The sequence below is a fragment of the Varroa destructor genome, unplaced genomic scaffold (assembly GCF_002443255.2).
Source record: "Varroa destructor unplaced genomic scaffold, Vdes_3.0 BEIS01000003.1, whole genome shotgun sequence".
Lineage (NCBI taxonomy): Eukaryota > Metazoa > Arthropoda > Arachnida > Mesostigmata > Varroidae > Varroa > Varroa destructor.
This window is the reverse complement of record NW_019211456.1, coordinates 38,244,342-38,268,147: the sequence shown is the minus strand read 5'-3', so window position 1 is coordinate 38,268,147 and position 23,806 is coordinate 38,244,342. Positions and strand designations below refer to the sequence as shown.

General features: G+C 43.0%; 1 protein-coding gene across 6 annotated transcripts in view; it reads left to right on the top strand.

The window, feature by feature from the left end:
• The window catches only part of LOC111248357 (uncharacterized), a 97,952-nt gene that overhangs the window by 50,570 nt on the left and 23,576 nt on the right, over positions 1 to 23,806 (top strand). For 4 of the 6 annotated variants that reach the window (XM_022800555.2, XM_022800554.2, XM_086985636.1 and 1 more), the window contains one exon: positions 8,067 to 8,458. In XM_022800555.2, coding sequence (XP_022656290.2) covers positions 8,067 to 8,458 — 392 coding nt within the window. Of the gene's footprint in view, positions 1 to 8,066; positions 8,459 to 11,695; positions 11,854 to 14,380; positions 14,800 to 23,806 lie in introns of those variants that run through there. The other 2 variants (XM_086985638.1, XM_086985639.1) reach the window with 2 other exon arrangements.

Here is a 23,806-nt window from a genome sequence, read left to right as displayed (position 1 = left end):
AGTTCTTCAGTATATATATTTAGGGTACATTTTCATTTCGAAAGAGGTTCACTTCTATCCGTTCTTTGAATTATCGTTGTCTCTACCTTCCGATCGAAGGTGGAGATTGAAAGACTCGAGGCGGCCGTGTTATAGGTCGATAATATTTTGGTCATGCACGTCACAGAGACGTTGCCTGTTTTTCTAGTTGACAAAAGTAGAGAAGAACCGTGTAAAAAAAAAGACTCGTTTCCTGCCTTCAGCGAAAAAAGAATGCAAGATGAAAGATCCGATAAATCATCACGCTACAAACATTGAATTTGAATGTTTTGTCAACGAACCATCACGGACGCCAATCTGCTTGGTACACTTTGTATCTAACACGTGATGGTAAGCGCACGAAGTGTAAAAATAAGATCGAGTTTTCAAGAGGTCCACGAACTCTATAGTTTATCATGGATTTATTTATGTAAAATAATTAGCTTTTCATCAAACAGATTTAAGCGAAATCTAAGACGGGAACCAGCTGAATAGCAAAATCTATTAAAACATTGTCTATAACCAATGTGTAACGAGATCCTTTGAGGAACGTGATCGGCATCTGTTAGGAAGTTTCGTTTCGATCATATGACAAACCGATGCGACGGAACAACTTTTTTTTTTGTTAACTAGCTTAATTTAACCAGTTGTTCGAGGCAACACATCGTACATAGTAAATTGAAACTATCTTACATAGCATCTAATATTATTCCTTAATACTGAGAGCTACGATGACGGATTTCTAATCGATCTTACCCTCGATACTCGTGTCAAGTTTGGCGGCTGATACACGTTTCGTTGCTTTCCAACTGTCTGGTATCAAATACATACATATGTATATATATCAAGGTTTTCATATTGGAAAATCTAAGAGAAGCTTGTTTTGTTCACTCTATCTTCCTTCTAGAGATATCTTCGCTAGTTCTCTGTATGAAATCGCATCTGTTGAGCAACAAGCAATGGAACTTCAAATGATCATGACAATGACCTGATTAGTATTTCCTTGTGGGCAAAAGTTAGAAGCCTTCAGCTTTCGGTTGCAGTTTTATCGTTATATGTGAAAACGCTGATACTGCTCGAACGTATTGTTAGTGATGCTGGTCAATGACGCAAAGTTAACCGGCTATGACGCTTAATTGAATGTTACCTTGCAAACTTGGGGGTTTTTGTAAGCGCACACGTATATGAAGGCATCGCAGTTGTGTCGTCATACTAGTATCTACAAGAGGGAATAACAATCAGCGTTGTAAGTTATTGCAGCCAGTGATTTAACTGACCGGAAAGAAGCGACTTTGGTCGAATAGGGCGCACATATCGTTGCTTCGTCTTTTGGTCGAAACATTCATTTTATCCAAGTTTGTTCAACTTATCTTATATACAGACCCTATGCGCGCGTTGGCTTAATATGTTGATTCCATTTTAATTTAAAGCTTATTTACCGCAAAACAAAGCTGTCTGTTGATTCGTTGTTTTTTTAAGAGAAGGCAGTAGCTTTGCTCTGTTGGATTCCTTCAGCCGATCCTTACGAGATTTGCGTGTTATCCTTCAGAAGCGTAATTGCGCCAGACTATATGTCAGTGTCATCTCTTGGCTTAACGTTTTTATCTTGGGTCACACCTACAATACTATCGGCTGGATTAACGTCTGCTTGTTCCCACGGGGAGTGCCTACTGTGCCTTTGAGGTGATTATACAAGGGCGCTAAAGTGGCATCAGAAGCCGGACCGCGGCCTGAGCATTTCACATTATGTGCCACAACGACGCCATGGAAAATCTACAATTAAAAAACGTAAAACATTTTGTAAATAATTACAACGTGTTTTTTTTTTGCTTTTTTTTTATATATATATCTCGAAGTCGTCGTAATAAAGGGGAATACCGAGGATTAATGAATAGGTCGAAGAACGATAAAATGTTCTTTGGAACGGTACGGGTAAAATAAAGGGACGGTTCCACAAAAATGGGCCCTATGTACGAGATAGTGCGGCTGATATGACACGAAGATATACATACTAATCTTATTATGATATAGATAACGCTTCACTTAAGCAAAAGAGGTATTCCTCCTATGGTAAATTTCTACAGCAGAAGTTCTGGGACTTGGACAGCTTAACAGATTACATAGTAGACTTACTATGTACTAAAAACTACGTAATCATTTCTCTCATGTGGCACGTGCATCATCATCATTATGCTATCCTATCCACACAAACACATCGGGACCCATAAGAAGTTTGTGTTAAAGTTTTATGTGGCCACAGATATTGTGTGTACGTACGTACGTACGTCGGCGAGTTGAAGCGCATATAGCTTGGGTACGACGATTGTTTTAATCAATAATCCACAAAGGCTCTATTTATTATGGATATTTGTTTTTTCGTTGCTATTCCTTGTCCTATCGATATACGGTCATCACCTAAGGCTAGAAGAACGTATTTCTTATTCGAAAACATGGAAATAGCTTGAGCTATCGCGAATTACTAAATGAAACGACACTTTTACATGTCGTATTAAGCTCTATGTATCGCTTAATGGTGTTTCACTGCGGAAGCGTATGTTCCTATTACTAGGACATATAGAGAATTTTTAGTTGAAAATTCATACAAAACACTAGCAATATTCGCTACTCTGATGGATATATATGTTGATGCAGTTTATTCGCTAACGTTCCCTGTCTATAGTAGGTAATAAAAACAACTCCCCCTCGTTAACATTTGTGTACAATATTCTTGTAAGTAAAATAGTAAAGCAGGCAAATATATGCATAAAACACATCTTCACGATAAGAAATGATGAATCATAACTCAGTCATGGAGGGGATTCTATTGACTTTGTTCCACTTTTGCGTGTCTTTATAAAAAATACAATGTTGAGATTGAGCACAGCAGACACTCGTAGCTCTATTTCGAAAAAGACACAACGAACTGTTAGTAGGCGTCTGCAAAGATCGTTACCGTTAAACAAACCATTATAACGTATAGGTTATTTTTAAATTTCAGTTATTTATTCATGATCGAGGAAGATGTTCCTTTGCAAATGGGGCGGCTGCAAAAAGCGGCTGATCTAAAATGATGCAATTAGGATAAATTTGATCTGTTTATAGGAACACTACAACCAGATTGCGTTCTCTGTAGTGTTTGGAAAATTTTCCATACTTTTCTGATATCAACTTCTTTAGCCACAGTCCGCTTCACCTTTTTTGCCCCTGCGTTTTTACCCCAGCCTTTGTAGCTGTGCAAACTCGTTTTCACTAATTGCTAGGGGGTTACCGTCCCCTCAATAAAAAAAAAAGATAAAACAAATCCCTTGTGGACCAATTACGGTGGATGAAGAAAATCAGTTACAATCATTCAATTTTCGCTCCATTGCCCCCTCGTCCCAAATCTTTTGGCTTAACTTCTGTTGTTTCTTGATTGTCAGTCGTCGGTGGCTTCGTGGCTGTCTCGCCTTTTGCTCATTTCAACCTGGGCCAATTTAGATCATTTAGATAATAATGATAATTATATCGAAAACTCTATAAACCCCCTTTGTTTCTCTCTTTTTTTCTGGTTTGGTTATTCTCTGTGATGTCTCAACAAGCAAGTGTCATTGTCTGAGTCTGCCTGTCTTCGCTAGCATTCGCGAGTAAGTCAAGAAAATGTTTGAAAGCGCTGGACGCGGAGGGCGACAGTGGAGGGGGTTAGACTTCAAGTCGGGAATTTCAGAGCACTGAAATAAGGCGTCGAAAATGAGGGGTGGCCGTTTACCTATGGAGGCCGCCTACGACGTACCCGTAAAGGAGAGCGGGAAAGTTTTGGTTTCTGATCAACGTTTGCTGCCAAGGTAGACATTCGTCGTCGAGCAGTAGTCGGCGCGAGAAGGCTGGAGTTTGAAAAGGTCAGTCGACCTAGTTCAGAGGCTGACTAGCGTAAAGATGGGAAAGCCAGCCAAGTGTAGCCCATCGCAACTTTATGGTTGGTGACCAAGCTTGATGTCGCGTTAAATCGAAACCGGCAAATCGGTCCGGTCCTCTGCAAATTGTTGTCTGACCGCGACAGAACTAACTGACTGCTCTATCGCTCTCTTAGTTAAAATTGTAGATGGTAGGATCATCCTGGCTAGTTGTACAAGTACTATGATATCTATAATAGTTAGATCTGAGCGGCGGCGGCGGCCGAAGAGCTGCCACTCTGTCTCCTTAATCTGAAAGCGTCTGTTGTCGAGATCTGAAGTCTGGGTGACGCCAGCCAGTTAACCACTGGCAGTCACCGCAAACGAGAGGACCCCTGCCGTCTGCGTTGGTGTCGCATCAACGACGCAATCAGCTCGTCGAGTTAAAAACAAAGCTAAAAAAAGAATAGAGAAGACTGAAGATCGAATTCAGGGACGAAGTAGGGGAGGAGTGAGGGGCACACGCAGAAATCCAGACTCGTTCAGACAGACGAACGCCTTTCAAAAAGCCGCGCGTTGCAGGAGCGCAAAGGGTGAGAGCGGCAGACAGCCTGGAATGTGAAGGAAGTGACCAACCAGGGCCGATACTGTTGAGAGTTGGCGTACGTCGACGTAGCAAATCATCAATTACAAGGGGCGTCTCTACGTCACAATATAAAAAATAACAGAGGCAATAGCGGTCAAATGGGAAAAAGAAGTTTGAGAATAATCTGTTTTATGAGACAATTGAACAACGGGTCCTGTGAGGCTAAAGAGTGTAATCACTAGTAGAGATGATGACGGGGGGGGGGGGGGGGTATAAGGATTTAGTTTTCGATAATAGGTTCGACATGAAAATTACATCTGCATTAAAAATGTGAAATACTACAGACATGCACTATATAGTTAGCGTACTTTTACAAGGCAATCTCCTGCAATGGGTGCAATATAGTTTTTTCTTTTCTTTTATAGCATATAAAGCTTAATCTCTAACTATGTATATATATCGAATTTATTCTACTCGCCGTAGGCTGCTCGTTGATAAACAGCTCCTTGTGTTGGAACCAATTTCAGAAGCAATGATTCTAAACGGCCCATTTTCATTCTCGCTGGAGGTGACAAATAATCAGAAAAGAATATGCTAAAACGGGCTGGCCGTACATCAATCATTCCAGTGAGACAAGCAAGGCTCCGACTTCAATTTTCCATAGATGGCCTTCACTGCGTAGCCATAAGCGTGATCGTCGGAGTAACACGCAGTCGTATAATCGTATTGCCTATACGACCCTGATATCGATACAAATTTAGCGGTTGACTACTATTTTATTGCCTCCTACAGGTTCTCTGGCGCTGAAATTACTTCATGTCGAGTGACAAATACACGTAGCGAGATCGAGCAATCGCGTAAATAACTGAGAAATTGGCGTTTTTGTGGACAAACGGTACGAGCATTTGAAGTGCGGCGAGAAATGCGGTGCCTTGAGCGTGCTTGCACAAATCTAAATCATAATCATTATATACACCGTACTTCTATATTTAGAAAGAAAGCATAATCGTTTCTGAAGCCTTAAACTATTATTCGTGTTATAGATGTCATATGAAATACTTCTCCGCCCCCCGTGTACGACACGACGGAACGGTAATGCAGATCAATGGAACTTTTTTACCACTGTACAAACCACTTTTTTTAAATGGCTCAGTATAGAGTCTTATCGTCTCGTGGCAAAACTAGGTACAGGTGATATTTGGCTGTACATAAATAACCGAAAACAGACTACGAGACAGGCGTCGGCAACTTATAATAGTCAAATGGCCGCAGTGGTGAGTTTCAAGGAACAGAACTCACAACGCTTCATGGCTACACAGCGCTCTCTGTCTTGTTGACGGCGACGTCGTCAGAATGGCGCTTTTTCGTCTATCAGTTTTAGATCGCTAGATCAGTTTACTTTGGCCAAGTACCGGCGACGTGAGTCTCTGCCGTATGCTGCCTGTGTTCAAACGAATCGGCCTGGTAGCGTTGCGCAAAGCTAGAGACAGAGAATGACGGCCTATTCCCTCTATCTCGTCCCCTCCACGCCGTGCAGACATCCGACCCCCCCCCCCCCCCTGCTCTTCTCAAAGGGCTGCTGGTTTAGGTGGATCAGATTCGACAGAAAGGTGACCCACTCCAAAATGACCTAACGAGGACACCGCCTAAACCAAGTGCTAGGTGATACATTGACGCATGCAGAAAGCATTGCCCCATCTCCAGGCTATATAAACGCTTATTATTGCCATCACCAGACAGGAGAAGGCCGAGGCCCGATTCACGGACGTTTTTCTCTGCTTTAGTGTAGCAGCTTCATCTAAGAAACAACAGAGCGAGCTTCCCACGATCAATAACTTCAGTAAGAGGCGCGAACGCCGGTTTACCCGAAGGGCGTCATGATAAGGTATCGGCCTCTAACTAGGCGAGCTCGTAACGCTTTGCCGATCGGCAAGGCGTTACGAGGCGACCCAAAGTGGCCAAACATAATGGAACCGAATAAACTTAATCACCTGTCCTTCCAGGCAACGAACAGGCCATTATTCCTTTCGACGAAGGCCTCATACCTATGTGGTATGTACAGTAATGTACATTGCTGTGCACTACATCAACGCAAGCTACATATTTAATGTGTGGTGAAGAATTTTTAATAGACGTATTTCTGCTATGTATATCTAGCATTAAACTGCTATTTTTTATTCAGAACGCTTGTTTTTTTTTTACATCGAATGGTTTTATCGGAGTGTCGGACTTTACGAAGGCAACATAGAAGAACGTAGATGGATTAATGAACAAAACTTTTTCTCTTTTAGAAAATTTTCTAAAATGGAAACCGTTTTCAATATGTGAAACAGCCCATAGCACTTGCGCTAAAGGCTTTCACTTCAGAATGTTCCTTCAAGTACAATTTTCAGTTCCTCAGCGCGCTGATCAGTTCTCCACATTCATTTGTTCTGTATCTACCCCCGCCCCAGTACATTTCCTCAACATACAATTCAGCTGGAAAAAGAAAATCGGAAGCAAGTTGGTTAATGCTGGTTATCCCGCCTCGTGCAAAATGAAGTTCCGAAGTGAGCTTCATTCTGTGAACGACTGGACGCGAAAAAGTACCATCCGAATCCTTATAGTCGACATCAGTGTCCCAAAACAACAAAGCGCTATGACAGCTTCTTTCTCGTCAACGTTGAACGGCGACGAAGACGATTTGGTACGGTTGTGGGGATGCAATTCGGTGCAGCATTCGAGCGGAATGAACGCAACGACATAGTCAGCGTCTGAGTAAGCAGTTGTTTTCCAAGGTCCTGGTACGAAGATATCTGTGACGAACGTCGAGCAAAAGCTTCCTGAACACATGCGAAATATTCGAAGTAATAGCCCTGTCTGTAGCACAAGCTGTGCTTGCCGGTACGGATGTAAACAATTATCCTGTACTTATGAACCGGTTAGAAGTAGTTAGTATACCTTCTAGCCGTAACGAAGTGATCCCAAACGAAAGTAGCATTATGGGAGAATTGCGACAAGCAGGGTGAACGTAAGGTAAAGTCAGGTGATTTTTTCTTGTCCCAGTAATTAGATATAGTACCCGTTCGAACTTGTTATCGTGTCGTATCATATATATATACTGCATAAGTGCACTTTTCACGTGGGGGTTCGTAAGTATTGTGTGTATACTATATCGACCTCACAACTTCCGCCGTAATGGATTTAGAGGATTGTATGGCAGAAAAACAATCCAGGCCAGAGAAAACTTAATGTATAAATCGGACCTCGCCATGTTTCAATCTATAGCTGATTTGTAACCATATGGTCTGTGCGTTCATTTCAGTGTGATTTGTCCCACCTCGCCGCTCTTATAAATGAAAAGATCACATTTAATTTTTTACTTCTATGCTTCCGCTCTAGCGTTTCAAATAATAGCGTTTCAAGAATCTTTACACTGATTAATCTTCATTTTTCTATCTATAAACGGTATATTGTCATTTCCATCGGTCCGCTTAAGTTTCGCATAATAACTAAAATCGGGATAATCGAACCTGCTAACTAACTCTCAACTTATTGTATAGCTTTGTCACTTTGTCAGCCGTGCACTAATTCTCTTTATTTGACCATTTTAGATCCTGCATACATCGACTATTATCAAGACTCGAAAGAGTGTGTCAACTGTGGGGCTGTATCGACCCCTCTCTGGCGTCGCGATATGGCCGGTCACTATCTGTGTAACGCGTGTGGGCTCTACACCAAAATGAACGGTGCGAATCGACCCCCAAGCGGTCGTGGAGCCTCCCACCATAGTCCATCCGGACCGGGGGCTACGCCATTAACCTCACCACTAGCGTTAGCAGCGTCTGTTGCATCGTCCGTACCGCTGCCATCTCCGCCCTCATCATCCCTCGTACTCAAAAGGCAGCACCATCAACAGCAGCAACAACAGCATACTCAGCAACAGCAACACTCGAATGGAAGTTCGAATACGTCCGTACCATCAAGCGCCGGAAGTTCTCAACAGGTTAGTGTTTAACGGTTCAGCGGAATACTTTGTGGGACGTTGATGCAACTTACGCGACGTTTTGCCGGGTAAATTGAATAGTAAATGATTGCCTGTCAGGCCGAGCCTTCGGCCAACCTGATGGCTGCTGTCCAACTTAACATGAAGTATAATAACGTCAAATAACAACAAATATTCTAAGAAACAGGCTAATATATATATATATATATATATATATATATATATATATATATATATATATATATTGGTTGGAAAAAGCATGCAGGTCAATAGCAATATGTGTTCATTGTGGGGATTCGTTTTGCTACTAGTTATAGTTAACGGTTTGGGTTGTAGCGTATTTAGGGTGTATAATCGAGAGACTCCTATCGTTGCATACTTATCATTCGTTCCATAAAGCATTCCTTAGATCACTCCAGAGTATTAATCGCCGGCGACTCAGCACTGAACGTTTTCTGACTGATCTTCAGTCGAAGATCATCTTCTCGTAAGGTTGATCCGACAAAATGTCCGTACTGAAGGCGAAATGCCGACACTTCGAAAGATTGCGGCGACAGATTGCTCAGTGGGATATCAGGCCGACAACTCAGACACTCGAAGCCCAGATATGACGGAGACCGGTGATCAGAACTGATAGGAAGACGAATGACTGCCAATAAGCCACCAAACGGTAACCGTTCGAGACCGACCTAAGCTACCGATCTGAAACGTTTCGCTTTCAGCCCCGATCAATTGCGGACGTAGTGGCAAAGGAAAGTGAGTCATCTGAGCTGAAGAGCATAATTCGTCAGATATCGATCAGATAATTCCTTCAGTTAGGACCCCTATTCGACGCCGATTAGCTTGGCTCATGCGTTCAAACGGGCGTGGGTGGGCGTGGATTTTTCTCTAGGAGTTGGCTGGAAGAAAATGCTCGAATCTACTGCTAAAGGGAAATCGTTTAATATTCGTTGCGTACGACATAATACGAGCCAGGTAAGGCTCGCTATCAACAGTCGACTGACGTTTGGAATGAAACTAATACCTGTCAGTTACAAAGTTTGCGATCGGGGACATAGTCACTCACAGCTTTCATACATAATAAACTTTAACCATATCGCAAGTACATCTTTCGACCTTGTTTTCTTCATTTTTTAAAATAAAGAGAAGTCTTCGCAGACGAGAAGAAGCTCGCTACAGAAGAGCTCATCATCGTGAACACGGATCCCTTACATAGTAACGCACATCCGTTCTTGCCCATGGAAAATACGATGTTGATGATGAATTGGAGTTTCGCATTTTCCTATAATTTTTTAGTAGCAACGGCAGCTGCTCACGTGGCTGAACGAGATTCCCTTTGATTTTCGCAGACAGCTTTTCGGCGAGTGTTTTGCTCTTCGACGCTCGTTTTAGAATGTTTTGTTCTGTATCGTGTAGGTGTGTGTGTGTGTGTGTGTGAATAACTAAATCGTTATGAATATTAGGGAAACCCTTCACAATACACCCTACTGCTCGCGGTGGTGCTTGTTTCTGTTAGAATTTCGTACTACATATAGTACCAGCTGAGTTGCTTTGTCATCTCCTTTTATTATCGTTCTAGTATATATATATATATATATATATATATATATATACACACTAGAACGATATATAGCCAAAGAGTAAGGGTAGTAGTGGAGAAAGAGGGCTTACTGCTGCCGTTCACAGGACAGAGCTGCTGTCCGTATTCATGGTGGCCAGAAACGACGGATAAATGACTATAATAGTTGGCTTACGCTGCCTTACGACGATGTGTCCCACTGCTCTAATCTATGGTCTAATGTGTGAGCGGTTCATTAGTACCAGCAACAGTGACTATTCTATCCGTAACGGCAACTGAAATAGTGCAGCCGGTAGCGTGTGCACAGCGGGAATTCTCTGCATCTCGCGTGTCTGCAGCAGCAATAGCATCGGTGGCACCACTCAAAATCACTATCATCATTAGTATCATCTGTGAACAACAGAGAACGTTCCCTATACCTACGCAGGCTAGCAGACAGTTCACCACGCAGGCACGGAAGCAGACGACCAGGAACGCACATGCGCAGCTGCATGCATCAACATACACATTTGCGCATATCGCCTACATGGAGATGCATCTAGTCGCACCGCGTGAGTCAGCTATCGTCAAGCTTGCTAATAGGATAAAAGGAAGGAGCAGCCGGACTGATGGACGAACCTAGCGGCAGCCTGCTCCTGGTGTCAGTGCGGGGCAGGCTTACCCAGACAGATGCTGCCGTCTGGGCCTTAGCAGGACAATGGAGGGTAGGGAATAACTGACTAGAGCCGGAGAAAAAACAGCCAGCGTTACTTCCACAGATCCACTGCCGTTACTGTTGTCGATTTTGCTGATGCTCGATAAAGCGGGTAGATAGTTTCAGTCACTTAGCCATCTAGCTTGTCTAACCCGCCAATCACTTACTCGTTACCCGTCACGATGACTGAATCATTTTCGCTGCTCGTCGACCGATTATTAACTACTCGAGAGATCGCCTGCCAACATCGTATCTCGATCTGTGTGTGCTCCCAATCTGTTTTCCTTCTCAAAGACTATTCACGTCGTAGAATTGATCCTGTCTCAGATTATGTCACAGACATATTATCTACGGAACATGCTAACGTAATGAAAAGAAGTAAACTGGTAGAACTAGAGTGAAATACTATGGAGAGTCGTGCAGATCCCCGACATTTACTACTGACCTCGACAACAACACACGAATTACCATTGAATACACAACACATATATGTTTATAACGATAAGGGCAGTGAATAGCCGGTTGCCGGATAGAAATTAGACAGCAACGTATTTCTAGCCGACCCTTATTCGTTGCCTTATAGAATAGGTTCGTATTAGAATAATACCGTAATAATTTCTGTCGAATTAATGGTATAGTCCATTAGCAAATTTTGGCGCTTTTTCCGTCACCGTCTGTATGCACAGGTACAAACGCATGTATAACTGACAAAATGTGTACACACACACACACACACACACACACACACACACACAGATGCATTGATATAAACAACAGACGTTTGGTAGCATTCGCGCGGCGGCAACGCAAGCTCTTCTTCTATGCTTCTTTGTAGTAACACTAGTGGTTTTGGCTGTAGATGATGATGATGATGATGACGACGACGACGGTGGCGGCGGCTGCAGAAGCAGCACACGTAAAAAAAATGGCCACTAATCTCCTGCCTTAATCCTCTGTGTTGTAGCTGCACCGTGCGTAATCCTCTGTAATTGGCAGTGCGCCGTCTACAATCCAAATGCAGAAGAAGTCTCCGCAGATGTAACAGCTATGGAGACGACAATAATACTGAGTGATATCGGCGGTTGTCCTGCTGCTGTTGTCCGACGTCACCCGGTAGGCCTGCAGGTAGTAGTGGAACTCAGCGTGAGATGGCTGTGACGGTAATTCTGCCCAGTCGCACGGACCGGACCGGACCGGACATGCCGCGGTGTGGTATTGTTATACATGAGCTATCCGTTGTCGCTATCGTCGTTAGCTTCCAACATTGTCGTTGAGCCAGTTGAAGTTAACCATCTGACTTGTAGAATCTCGTCTAAATGAGTCGCTGTGCACATGCTCATAGCATGTATATGGGAGGCGTTGAGGAAGTATATATTATTGAGGAGCTGTACAAAACCGAATGAATAGCAAGGGGAAGGTTCCTGGGAAACTCGCGCTTCTTCGCGGTTGCTAGGCAGTTCCTGTTGTTGACAGGATTTGTTTGCTTGTATAGTTCTTACTAGCCCTATTGTTGAGGCATGGATATTCTAATTATAGTTGACACCTCTTTTCGACAAGCTAGCCCAACTCTAAATATATAGTGTTCTATAAATCGTCTAATAGGCAGCCTTCTAGTCCTTTCAAACACTTGTAATATCCAGCTCTAGGTAATTTATGCACGTGGACTTGAAGCATGCTAGTATGAGTATTCCCGAATACGTGATCATCATGATGCGCTCGCTTAATTTCGTTCTTGCTAACTCCCTTGCCGGTTTCAACTTAATCTATCAAAGGCAAAAAATCTGCTCTGACAAGCGGAGCAAGCCTTCTGCTTAAAGAAGCTTCTGACAGAGGGGAAAATCTTAGAAGTGGCCACGATTCACTGACACTACAGTCGAGCTAACGCTGGTAGACCCGTCGCTGTTTTCCATCCATAAAATATACTTGATGGCTCCTTCCTACACGATCGATTTAGCCCCGCTTTATGACTATCCTTTGCACCACCTCCTTATCCTATCATCACATGGGCCTACTAGGTATCAACAGGATGCACCCATGTACTGTCGTGTTGAAAACTGGCTTCAGAGCGGTGATACTCCCGATGTCGGTCGGTTAATCCGCTGGTGCACAACTCGTCTATGCCAGTTGCGATCATTCAATGCTCAAAAAGCTGATTTCGACGGATTGATAAAATAATAAATGCGTACAATTTTGTAGTTTTTCATCGAATCATCTAGCCGGTACTACATGCGGCTTATCGGCCCCATACCTAGGCGCACACTCGTATTCCCCTTAGACCGCTCTCCTAGTTGATCGTATACCCCACAAAGATAAATGAAGCGTAACGAGTACGAGCTAAAAAGTAGGGTATGAATGATCGTTTACGTTATAGTGCGATTTCTACATGGTGCGCTATCGACTACCATCCTAGATACAGACGGTAGTCTTGCACCTTCCGTTTGTCCCGAACGCAGAAACAACAGTACGAGTGCAGCGGGACTGGCCCGCGCCTCATTTGTGGGGGCGTCACGAAATGGTTTTTATTGAGTTGTTTCTACTGGTCTACGGACCCAAATCAGGCTCTAGCTAGTTCATCCCACCGTACTTCACTAGTGCTGCGTCGCCGTCTAAGAAGCTACGGCAACTGTTCGCATGGTAGGAATGACAACAGCGATTGAAATCGTCTGGGCCATCAGGAGCAATATATACGTGTATGTGTGTGTGTGCGTGCGTGCGTATGTATATTGATTTCTCATGTATAAAAGAAGACACATCGTCGAGATGGCGGTGCCTGATGACCTGATCTTCTGCGCTAACCCGGTGGTGCGATCACCATTTCTATTGCTTCTGCTGCCACAGCTCCCGAGCGTCTGTCTTCGGCCCTTCCCTGATCTGGGCAAGCGATCAATGAGGCCAATTATTTATGGCGTCTCGCTCGCTTCGCATCTTCCTGTTTCAAATCGATCGGTTTGGGGATTTTTTCAATGATTAAGCCGGAGAGAGAGGTGCAGAGCGTAAAGAAAATATTTCGAAACTCACGATAACCATATTTATGCCTGCTCCTGTAAGAGTTCCTGTTAAGATGTGTCTTGCTTTGGTATTGGTTAGCGTTGGAAATAAGGGCGCGTCTGGTTCGCGTTAGAAATCGGCAGGGATGATATGTCATGCGTTGTTTTGGCGTTCACTGGCGACGCTTGTCAATGCCAATGTGTACTGTGAAGCAAAAGAATGTCCACGCCTATTTCGTCACTTACTTCTATTTTGTTTTTAAAACTTTATCTTACTATACTGCTAATAATGACTAATTATCTTTACCGTATGTACGTCCGCGTTGTTATGTTGAAATTATTATGTGTTCAATATCGTGTACTCGCCCGTTTTAGGTGTCCCTTACCGAATGTACATTTTCTCGTTTCCAAGTTTGGCAAATTAAGTGGCAGGGCCTGATCTGTATCAAGGCGGAGGGCTAACAGGTCTTCGATCTATGTTTGGTTCTCTGTTAGACTTGGGAAATTTTGAGTAGTATTTTACGTGAGTGCCTTCAACTATACTAATTATGGTCGACTGTGATTTTTTGTAGCCACCAAACTGTATCTCTCTCTGTATGTGTTTTTCTATGAATCCACTCGTAGCCGTCACTACAACACATAATCATTGTATTTGGTTTCAGTACGACATCACAGGCAGCGTCAAAACAGCGCATGAACGCACCATATTTACGGTCACGATAATGTTTGAATGGGTCGTTTGGATAAATGTGTCTGTCAATTTTTGGTTATCCAGATATCTGAGCTATGTAATCCGTAGGCGATGTTCATGGTTAATCCGGTAACACCCTATAGCTTGGTCCAACGCCTTTGTATAGAGAGCTCAGTTACATAGTTGAGTCCGCAACAATGCAGGACATATTATGAAACCTTGTCTTTATTCTGGAGTAACCCACTGTATACGTCCAAATGAATGTTTCCTAAAGGGAAAGGGGGCATTTACCCTGTACCTGTAATAGCTATAGGCGGCTGACTCTCTGTGACCTTCTCAGGATTCAACTCGGTCCCTGACGCTGTTGCTCATCACCGGCATCTCCTTCTTCATCTATATGGTAATCCCTAAAACGTGACTTTTATATCAAACAGCTAAGCGTGTCTTGGGCGTGTCTTTTGTGTCTAGTCGCTTGGCGTAACATATATACTCCTATATTTAGATGGTCTGCCAGTTCAGTGACGGGTTGTGGTTAGAAGGTCTACGCGAGAAGTACTTGGCGTATCGCGTAAAGGTGGACGGCATTTTTAATGCCGTTTATTCAAAATGTTCTATCTAGTAAAGATGTACATGGGAACAAAGAGTTCAGCTGGGTCCATTTTGTTAAGTGTCAAACAAAAATCTAGATTACTTTGTATTAAGTCTTGTTGTGTTCAGTTGACATCAATGTAAAATGGGGGTTGTTGTTGTCGTAGAAAATACGCCACCGTTACCAGAAAGGTGAACCATTAACTAATTTATCAGCAAGTGACTGATATATTTAATAACAAAAATAAGAGATCACTTGAAACGTTATAACAGTGAAAATATTTATAGTATATGTCACACACAGTGAAAAGCAGAATCGATTCAATCGGATGATAGGCCAAAGTAGGCGACTAAATCATTAAATGTTGCCTGCTGGCGTGAAATAAGGAAAATTAGTCAAGGCCCCATAAAGATACAGATTGTATCTCAACTCTAATAGAACTAATATCTACTTACTGAATGCAGGTTAATGGTGAAGAGAGATATAGTCAAATTTACGTGGCAATTTCAGCTAGTTGCTATTTAGCTGAGCTTCGGTGACAACAGATGAGCCGACGAACGGTTCCTTCCGATGAAATAACCTGCTATTCCTCACCTTTCGACTTCAAAAACGCTGAATAGGCCGCGTTGTCGTTATTTTGTTACCAAATTAAGTCGCTTTTCGGTGTAAAATTTTTTTCACCAGGAGATTTTTTACCAGTTTTGATTGATAACATATGCTACATGTGGCTTTGGCTATCGTGAAAATTTGATCGGAGTTATTTTTTGCCTCAAATAAAAATGTTCGGTCTTTTTTTACTATAAGAAAATTTGTCCTGTGCTATCTGTGCATATACTAACCACCCAGAAAGCAGTTATTTGAAGCAATTTTACGTATCGCGTATCTGCAAAAGAAGAACTCAAACGTTACTATATGCTAGAAGACACGTTATGGCGTTACAAACCTACCCCAAAATAGTAACTTATACACAGGACAGATAAAGAAACGAATAGCGCATATAATACAGCTTCCTTATATGAGCAATGTAACAATATCAACATGGAACAGCGCCTGCAATTTGGAATGGTACTTTTATAATGACGCTTCAGGGACGACCAGTGGAAAAAGCGTTAAATCGAACGAACATCGGCACACACTTCGGGACCCCCATCAGTAACTGTCGCTAACACAAACCATAGAATAATCAGTAAATTTAATCAGTAGTTTGTTCGATGCATGGGTAGCCAAGCAGTAAATATAAAGCCTTATTATTTGGCTTTTCTTTCTAGCATTCATAGATGGGTTACAAAGCGCCGAGTAATTGTCTCGCCCATTTTATTGCCCAAGTAACCAAGAAGCCTCCATACATTCTCCCAAAAAAGAACGCACGGTAACAACTAGTAATAGGACAATAGATCTTTATTTACGCCAGCAATCAATTTATCGATTATAAAATAAATATAGAAGTAATGATGCACGCTCACATTTTATTGGCCTTTTTTGCCGCGTAGTATACGAGATTAAGTTTAAATCCGGCAAAAATTGTAAAAAAAAAAGACAAATGTAGCAGTGATGGATTTTTTACTTCTGAATCTATCGATTCATTTCGGTAGATGGAAACTACCGACCGTCGCGACAACCCGGCCCCAGTTGGACCTTTCGCTTTGTACTCATCTGGACCATGTCCTTACCTCGTCTTTCCGTCGCGTTACGGGTGCCTATTCCCATTAAGTGCACTATTGTTTTTTAAAAAATTTTATGAAGGTTTTGTTTGCCTCGGTCATCTTCCGTGCTCTCCTGTTGCCTCCCTTCATCTTCGTCATCGACTTCGCCTCTTACTCAATCTGTTGCTTTTTTCTCCACGATTTTTCGTTCCCATCTAACCGTTTTTTGGCTGTTGGTTTCTTTTGCGGATCGATAACATCAGATCCCGGCTTGAATTGAAATCATCAGCCACTAGCCGCCAACACCGATGGGCTACTTCTGCTTCTACTGTTGCTACCGCTGCTGTTTCCGTATTGCCGATAGCTAATAGCGCGTTGATGGTGACAGGCCTGGAGGCTTTTGTCCCTCTTCTCGCTGATCCTCTCCCACTCAACACAGATGACATCAACGCAAGATGTCCCCATCGTGTGTGTATCTTCGTTTTTTGTTTTTTAATCAGCCTCCTCACCGTCTCTCGCTCACTCGTTCTTCATTCTGTGGCTGTTCCACTGCGATGATTTCGACTCACACAGTCACAATGCACGTTTTCTGGGCTTGCCACTTCCCCTGTTTATTCCTGGCTTGCTCCCTTTCCCGACACTATACTGGTGAATTTTAGCGACCGCTGCGGCCGTAGCTGCTAGTTCCATAGGCTCCCGCGCATGAAGCGACGAAGAAACTGTATTTGGTAGGGTGGCAAAACAGCCTAGAGCCATCATTTGACTCTGGAGCGGGACCAACTTGCCTGTACATCCATCCCTATGGGCTCTGGCTGGTTGTATCTGTGACGGCGACGAACCAAACGGTGATCGTCTCTAACGTCGTCAACCGACCGTCGCTCATTCGGCAACACTCGCTACTCGACGGTGTTGCTCGCGAATTTGCGACGACTTCGGGTTGTATGCTAGCTAGATGGCTGGCCGGCAGGCGATGCTGCTGGAGTACCAGGAGTTTTTTTTTCTTTAGACTTTTATTATCATCCAGCTATAGCAGCGGCGGCGGCGGCGGCGGCGGCTGTAGACACACACACTCGCACGGACGCAAGCCATATAGTTGGAACGTCACACGCACAACACGCAAAAAGTGTAACAGCGCAATAGCAACAACAGCGGTGGCAACGGCAACAATATCATCAACAAAGTCGGCATCAACAAGTATAGAATGCAAAGACACTACGAGATAATGGCCATGGTGATGATGACGGTGATGATGTTCCGAATACGTCGACGCCGGCGACATCGAGATTCAGACGAGCTACAGACAGACCGGGACGAGCGGCCGAGACATCGTTGACTTCGTATTCGTCTTCGTTGTCGTCATGGCTTTCGTGTTTCGTCGAGCCGTCCGCGGGCCACAAACGCGAAGCAGACGGAGGAGATTGGGCAGACAAAGAAGCAACATACACGAAATATCTGTAGCCGCACAAAAGCAACGAATTATAACAATATCAGCGTAACAACAGCATATAGAGAGAATACGGGTGAACGTAAAATTTTGATCATGAAATTGAGTTTATTATGATTGTGTGCTTGATACTTGCTGTCCACCGTATTTCACTAACCGACCACTTACGCGTTTGATTTTATATTGGGAACAATCCAATTGGCAGTGTTATCCGCATATATAAAACTCAGATCAGTAAGTGCCGATATCACCGACAAGGATACGTTTTTCAACGTAAACTAATATCGGCGATACAGTTGTGGGTATACAGATAGGTAGCTGACAGCCCTCGCTGGGCAAGTTGCATTTTCAGGTTGACTTCATGCATAGGTCGTCTTGCATGCCGAAGATGCATCAGAAAATTGAGAGGTACGCAAATGAATGGCCGGCACAACGATCGTCGCCTGCAAGAATCATGTAGCTAGTCTGGTCACAGCTTCCAAAAGGCTATTTTTCTAACACTCGACCTAACTAAGTCTGAGAATATTTGCACCACCCCATTACGCCAACGCCTCGATTTGTTGGGAATCATGAGGTGGCAAAACCTGTGCTGTATGTATGGAGCTCAACGTATCTAGCGGCGGTAAACGTTAACAGACAAAACATACTGATTATAAGGTGTGGCGCCATAGGCGTTGCAAAGCCCAAGGTCGCTTCCATCCCGGTACCGTGATAGTTGAAGTGATCTGCTGTTATAAACACCGTTTCCAGTGATTAATCAATAGAAATGTAATAGCAAATAGGATGGCACCTTACCTTTATTCGTATCTGGTATTTCTACGTCCGAGCAACACATTGGCATTAACAATATTTGACCTTAACGAAAAATTGTCATCACCTGGGCGATATATCGGCCCATTTTCGGCCCTCGTGTCACCAATGACGATGACGATTCCAGGACGGTATCATGTTAAGCGTTACTATTCACCGTGATATTTGGGCCAACGCTAGAAACTCGGAAGGCCTTCTGGCCGGTAGAGCAGGTACACTTTTAGTGATCTCGATTGATAATTAAATAAAATGCGTCTACAGATCCTGGTAGATTACATGGTCTGGCGTACAAATGCCCTTAGTGCAGGCTAGGAGATAGAATCTCTTCGCAGATGTCTGCGCGTGATTATCGGTGATAGTGTCGGAAAGCTTGCCGGGCAATCCACAATGAACTGCCAACACGTGGCAACTTGGCAATGCCAAACTTAAAAACTCTAAATTTTTATATTGGATGCTTGATTCTCGCTCTTGTGTGACATGGAGCAGTCAAACTGAACCTGTGCTAGCGTTACAGACTCTGTGAATCGTTTCTATTATAAAATATTTATTTATACTTAAAATTATTTGCAATTTGCCCAGAAATGTTGAACACTCCACGCGGCAGGGGGAAGCTATTCTTTGTTTTATTTTATTTTAGATACAATCATGATTGCACAACATCGTTAAGCAGACCCGAGAAGTTACGAAAGTTAACGAATCTGAAAGGGTAAAGCAGGTATTAAAATAAATCAGAAACTTTTAGGGTCTCGTAGTTAAGGTGTCGACTTTGGTTGCCCTCAAAGGCTGACTTCGAACATTTTTCCTAGCGACATTATAACGGTTGGTATTATTAAAGATAACGGCGTAGCAACAATTTATCAACGGCCAGGATCTTTATTTATATTAACACAATTCGGTAATAATTAGCCTTTTATATGGACGAATCGTCCTTTTCACCATGTGTTTTTTGAGGCATTCAAGCTACAGACATCACTGCTTCGAGAGCTCTGTTTACATTAACAGCCCCGAAGTAGAGTTACTCATTTGTTTTCCCGTCCTGCCGTTTCGGTTAAGAATAGGATATTCTCTTTTCAAAGCTACTATAGTTGGATGACATCGTTCGATAATTATGTACAAATTCAACTGCGCTCTGCTCAGGGTCGCCCCTGAAACATCATCTTTTTTTTCTAACTAATTCTATTGTTACATTTCTCGTGGAGTGGCTTTAATTAAGCCGATGCATCTGGGAACTTATTAGTTCTGTTCGTAGAAAAGACGCAAGGAATGAACGCTTCCAAAGCCTGTGACTTTCTTGTAGCACTTTTTGAAGTAGTCGTGGTTGTTGTTTTGTGTTCACTGCGTTCCGTCCGCGTTTGTGGTAGCGTCTGTCCGCACGTTACTTTGGAGCACTACCGATCGTAAAACCTGACGCCGTAGACGTCAAGCAAAGCGATGTCGAATAGAAATAGAGTGAGCCGTTTATTCACTGTTGTTGATACTGTTGTTCTGTGTATTCGTTCATAGACACTTTAGGGCCACTTAATTCATTATATCCACGTAAGCTTTCTCAGTTATTGCACGATATTTTGTTACATTCAGGATGGAGCTACTTCTTGCCGTGGCATCATTAAACGCGACCGTAGTAAACGCAGCCAGTTACAACACCTCTAAAGGAGAAATAGTTGACGTTGTGTAATTGTGTCTTGTCGTTCGGCCGTTTCCGTTGCTACACGGTTTGACTGATGGCGACGGATTTGTTACCACACTTAGGAACTAGTTGCGGTGAGCTGCTAAAACTTACTAGCCTGCTACAGTCGGAAAAAACAACCAAATTGCCAGTGGTCGTCAATCGCCCGTAAACCATCAAACGTCCTATTGTTATTGGCTTTTTTTTAAAACAAACGTAATTTATTCACGTTCAAGTTCAGATAGCACTGAAACAATATGGTGATTTGGAGAAATCCCTTCCGACCAACCTAGTCTAGTCATACTGTGATCCTGCGTACGATAGGTAAGGCCAGCAAGGGCCAACTTGTCGTGGTGCATTTAAAAAGCGCCTATGCGCGCCTGACTTTTTTGTTCACACTTATGAGGTTCGCCTCAGCACCGAACAGGAACGGTGCCGCGGCACAGAGAAAATCGTATCTTCCAGACCAGACCAGACCAGACCAGACCAGATCAGACCAGACCAGTTTCTAGAGCACAGAACGGTTTGATGGACGTTGACAGCTTTGGCGCGGCCGCTGTACCTGTATTCTCTCTCTGGATCATTGGGACAGCTAAACGATAGCTGCAAGGGATGTGAAATTCATGCTGTGAGTGAATATATTATACACGATAACATCGGTTCTCGATCTGTGCATCCCTACGCTCGGGTACGCGCACGTTCACACCCAAGTCATTTGCTATGGAAGTACATTCTGTTATTGTTTGTTCTCGTGGCCTCCATAATAGGGAAATGACATTGGGTTTGGGCGCGGGGGCATTGTTGGCCCTCGACCTGGTCGTAGCAGGGGCAGAATGGACATACGCATTTGCACTAGGATAACGCGTTATGCGTGAACGAGCTTTAGCTGGCGCACAGACCTCGATTAGTTCTGGAAATACTTTTAGTTTACTAAAGGTCGTGCGAATTGCAGACCTACTAGTGTAGCTTGACAGAGCGTTAGAGATGGGCAAAAGTACAGTGAGTCTCCTGTAACAGAAGATTGATTAACGGGCTGAGGCGGGCAACCTGCGAGACAGCCGCAGGCCGACGTGTCTATATTATCGGCGCTGTGGTGCCATAAACAGGGGACTTCAGCTGAAGGCGACGAAGGTTTAACTTATTTCACTGCCTTTGTACTATCATTAAGAGAGAAGCACGCATTTGGTAATTAAGCATACTAGATTAATAAACTGACAATGTAAAGTTACAGGAATATCGCCATTCTGCACTGATATAGTGAGGCGTTTCGCGTAACGATCCACGCTTAAAGACACTCAGCGTAGCCGAACACGTTATAAGGTACACTGATTTGAGTGCATTCTAAAAAAGTTTCAAGTTCGAAGGCGACTTCAGGGGACATGATAGTTTGTTGGCCAGCCTCAGGGTACTGCGGTGGATATAAAAGAGACAGTTGTGCTCATATAAGGCTCATTACCTTCTATCAGTTGTTGTCCGAGACCGACCTGACAACAACAAGTGTTAGGAACTCACATTCAATAGAAACGTCAAAAGTTACTGAATTGCTAGTTAAATTGCAAGTTGACAGACCGAAGGATTCTCAAATGTCGCAGATGTTCGGGTTTTGCGTTTGGGTTCGGAGTTAAAAACCATTAAGATCGCGGGCCTATGCCGTTAAATACTTTTAAAATGTTCAAAGCTTAAAAGACGTGGATTTATGCAGGATTGTTTCAAGGGTTAGTAGAATATTAGTTCTGTGCAAAATTCAACTGGTCCCAACAGAATTTCAACGAAATCTCGGACGGACACACAATAGGACACGATTTCCTGGAAGCACATGACCTTGGATACTGCGTTACGTTCTTGAACGCATCGAGACTTTAAATATAGTATAGGTCTGGTGTTTCGTAACGAGCCGTTGTTGTCCACGCCACCTTTTCCAAAAATAGAATGTACATTTCTTATTTAAAAGGTGGCCGATCGTAATTGATCTACGCCATTTTTAGTGCGCGTTTAAACCATATGGCTTATAGATAACATCTTGGAAGAGTACAGCGTTAACAAAGAGCAGCTCTTATAAAAGCTACAAGGCCACCGTCTTAAAGTTCAGTTTGAAAGGTGAAAGTCGAAACAAAGTTATTGCCTTAAGACAATTTCGAAAACGGGCAGAAGTCTAAAAAGTTGATACCATTATTAATTTACTTTAAAAAGAAATTAGCCAGAACTGGGAGCACTATTGCTAATGATCACATATCATAACGTCTAACCGTCCTTAGCTCAAGAACTATGAGTATCTTACGGCAAACTGGTGCTTTTTGAGTAGAAAATCAGAATTTCTATATTTACAGGCACCAAAACCCCAGATATGGGCTACGATATCACTGGGATACGGTTTCAATATAAGGTACGTTCGAGATTCATGCCTTGGGCAGGCTGACCATGTGTCGAGATCGATGGCCGGTCAGTAGAATAGCAGGGGGACGCGTTATAAAAATAACGAAAGTCGAGACAAATGGCTTTATCTTCTCTAATAAGATCCTACATCGACAAACGGAATAAAGCAAAATTGTGGTCCACCGAGGAGGGTGCCGTATCTATGCAAAAGACGATCGCAAGCCGATATGGAAAACTTAATGGCCTAGTATTGTTTTAAAAGAAATTGGCAGAACCCTACACAAAGTATACAGGTAGATGGGTGAGAGTGGATTCGTGATCTGAATTAAATACGATGAGGTCAAACAGATGAACTAGCAGATCCATATTTCGAACGTTGGAGGTCACTCTGGAAACCGGCATTTTAGAATAATAAAACAAAGTTTCCAAGGGAAACTTTGAATGGTAAGACTATGCCCCAAACTAGTATTTCAATGGCACCAGAATATTCCAAAATGGAATCCAAGTGGCGCCATCGGGAAAGCTCAAGATAATACGCCTTATAATAGGATACTAATAATTACATTATAGTCTTCCTCTAGCTTCTTGCAAGTGTTTTTATCTCTGGACGAAGTGAACGACTGGCAGATCCTCACGAACAAATGTGTCCAAACGACTGAAGGATCCTTTTCAACAAGAATGTACGGGGCATCATAAGCTTCTTATTGTAAGAAGAATAAGAAATTTTATATTCATATCTAAATCTATGTTTTACTTATAATTCAATAGATACTGGCTTATTCATTATTACGCTATATACAACGAGGTGTATTGTAGTAATTTACAGATGCTTCCATGCTGGTGCAATAGATAACACAATTGCCTGCTAGAGG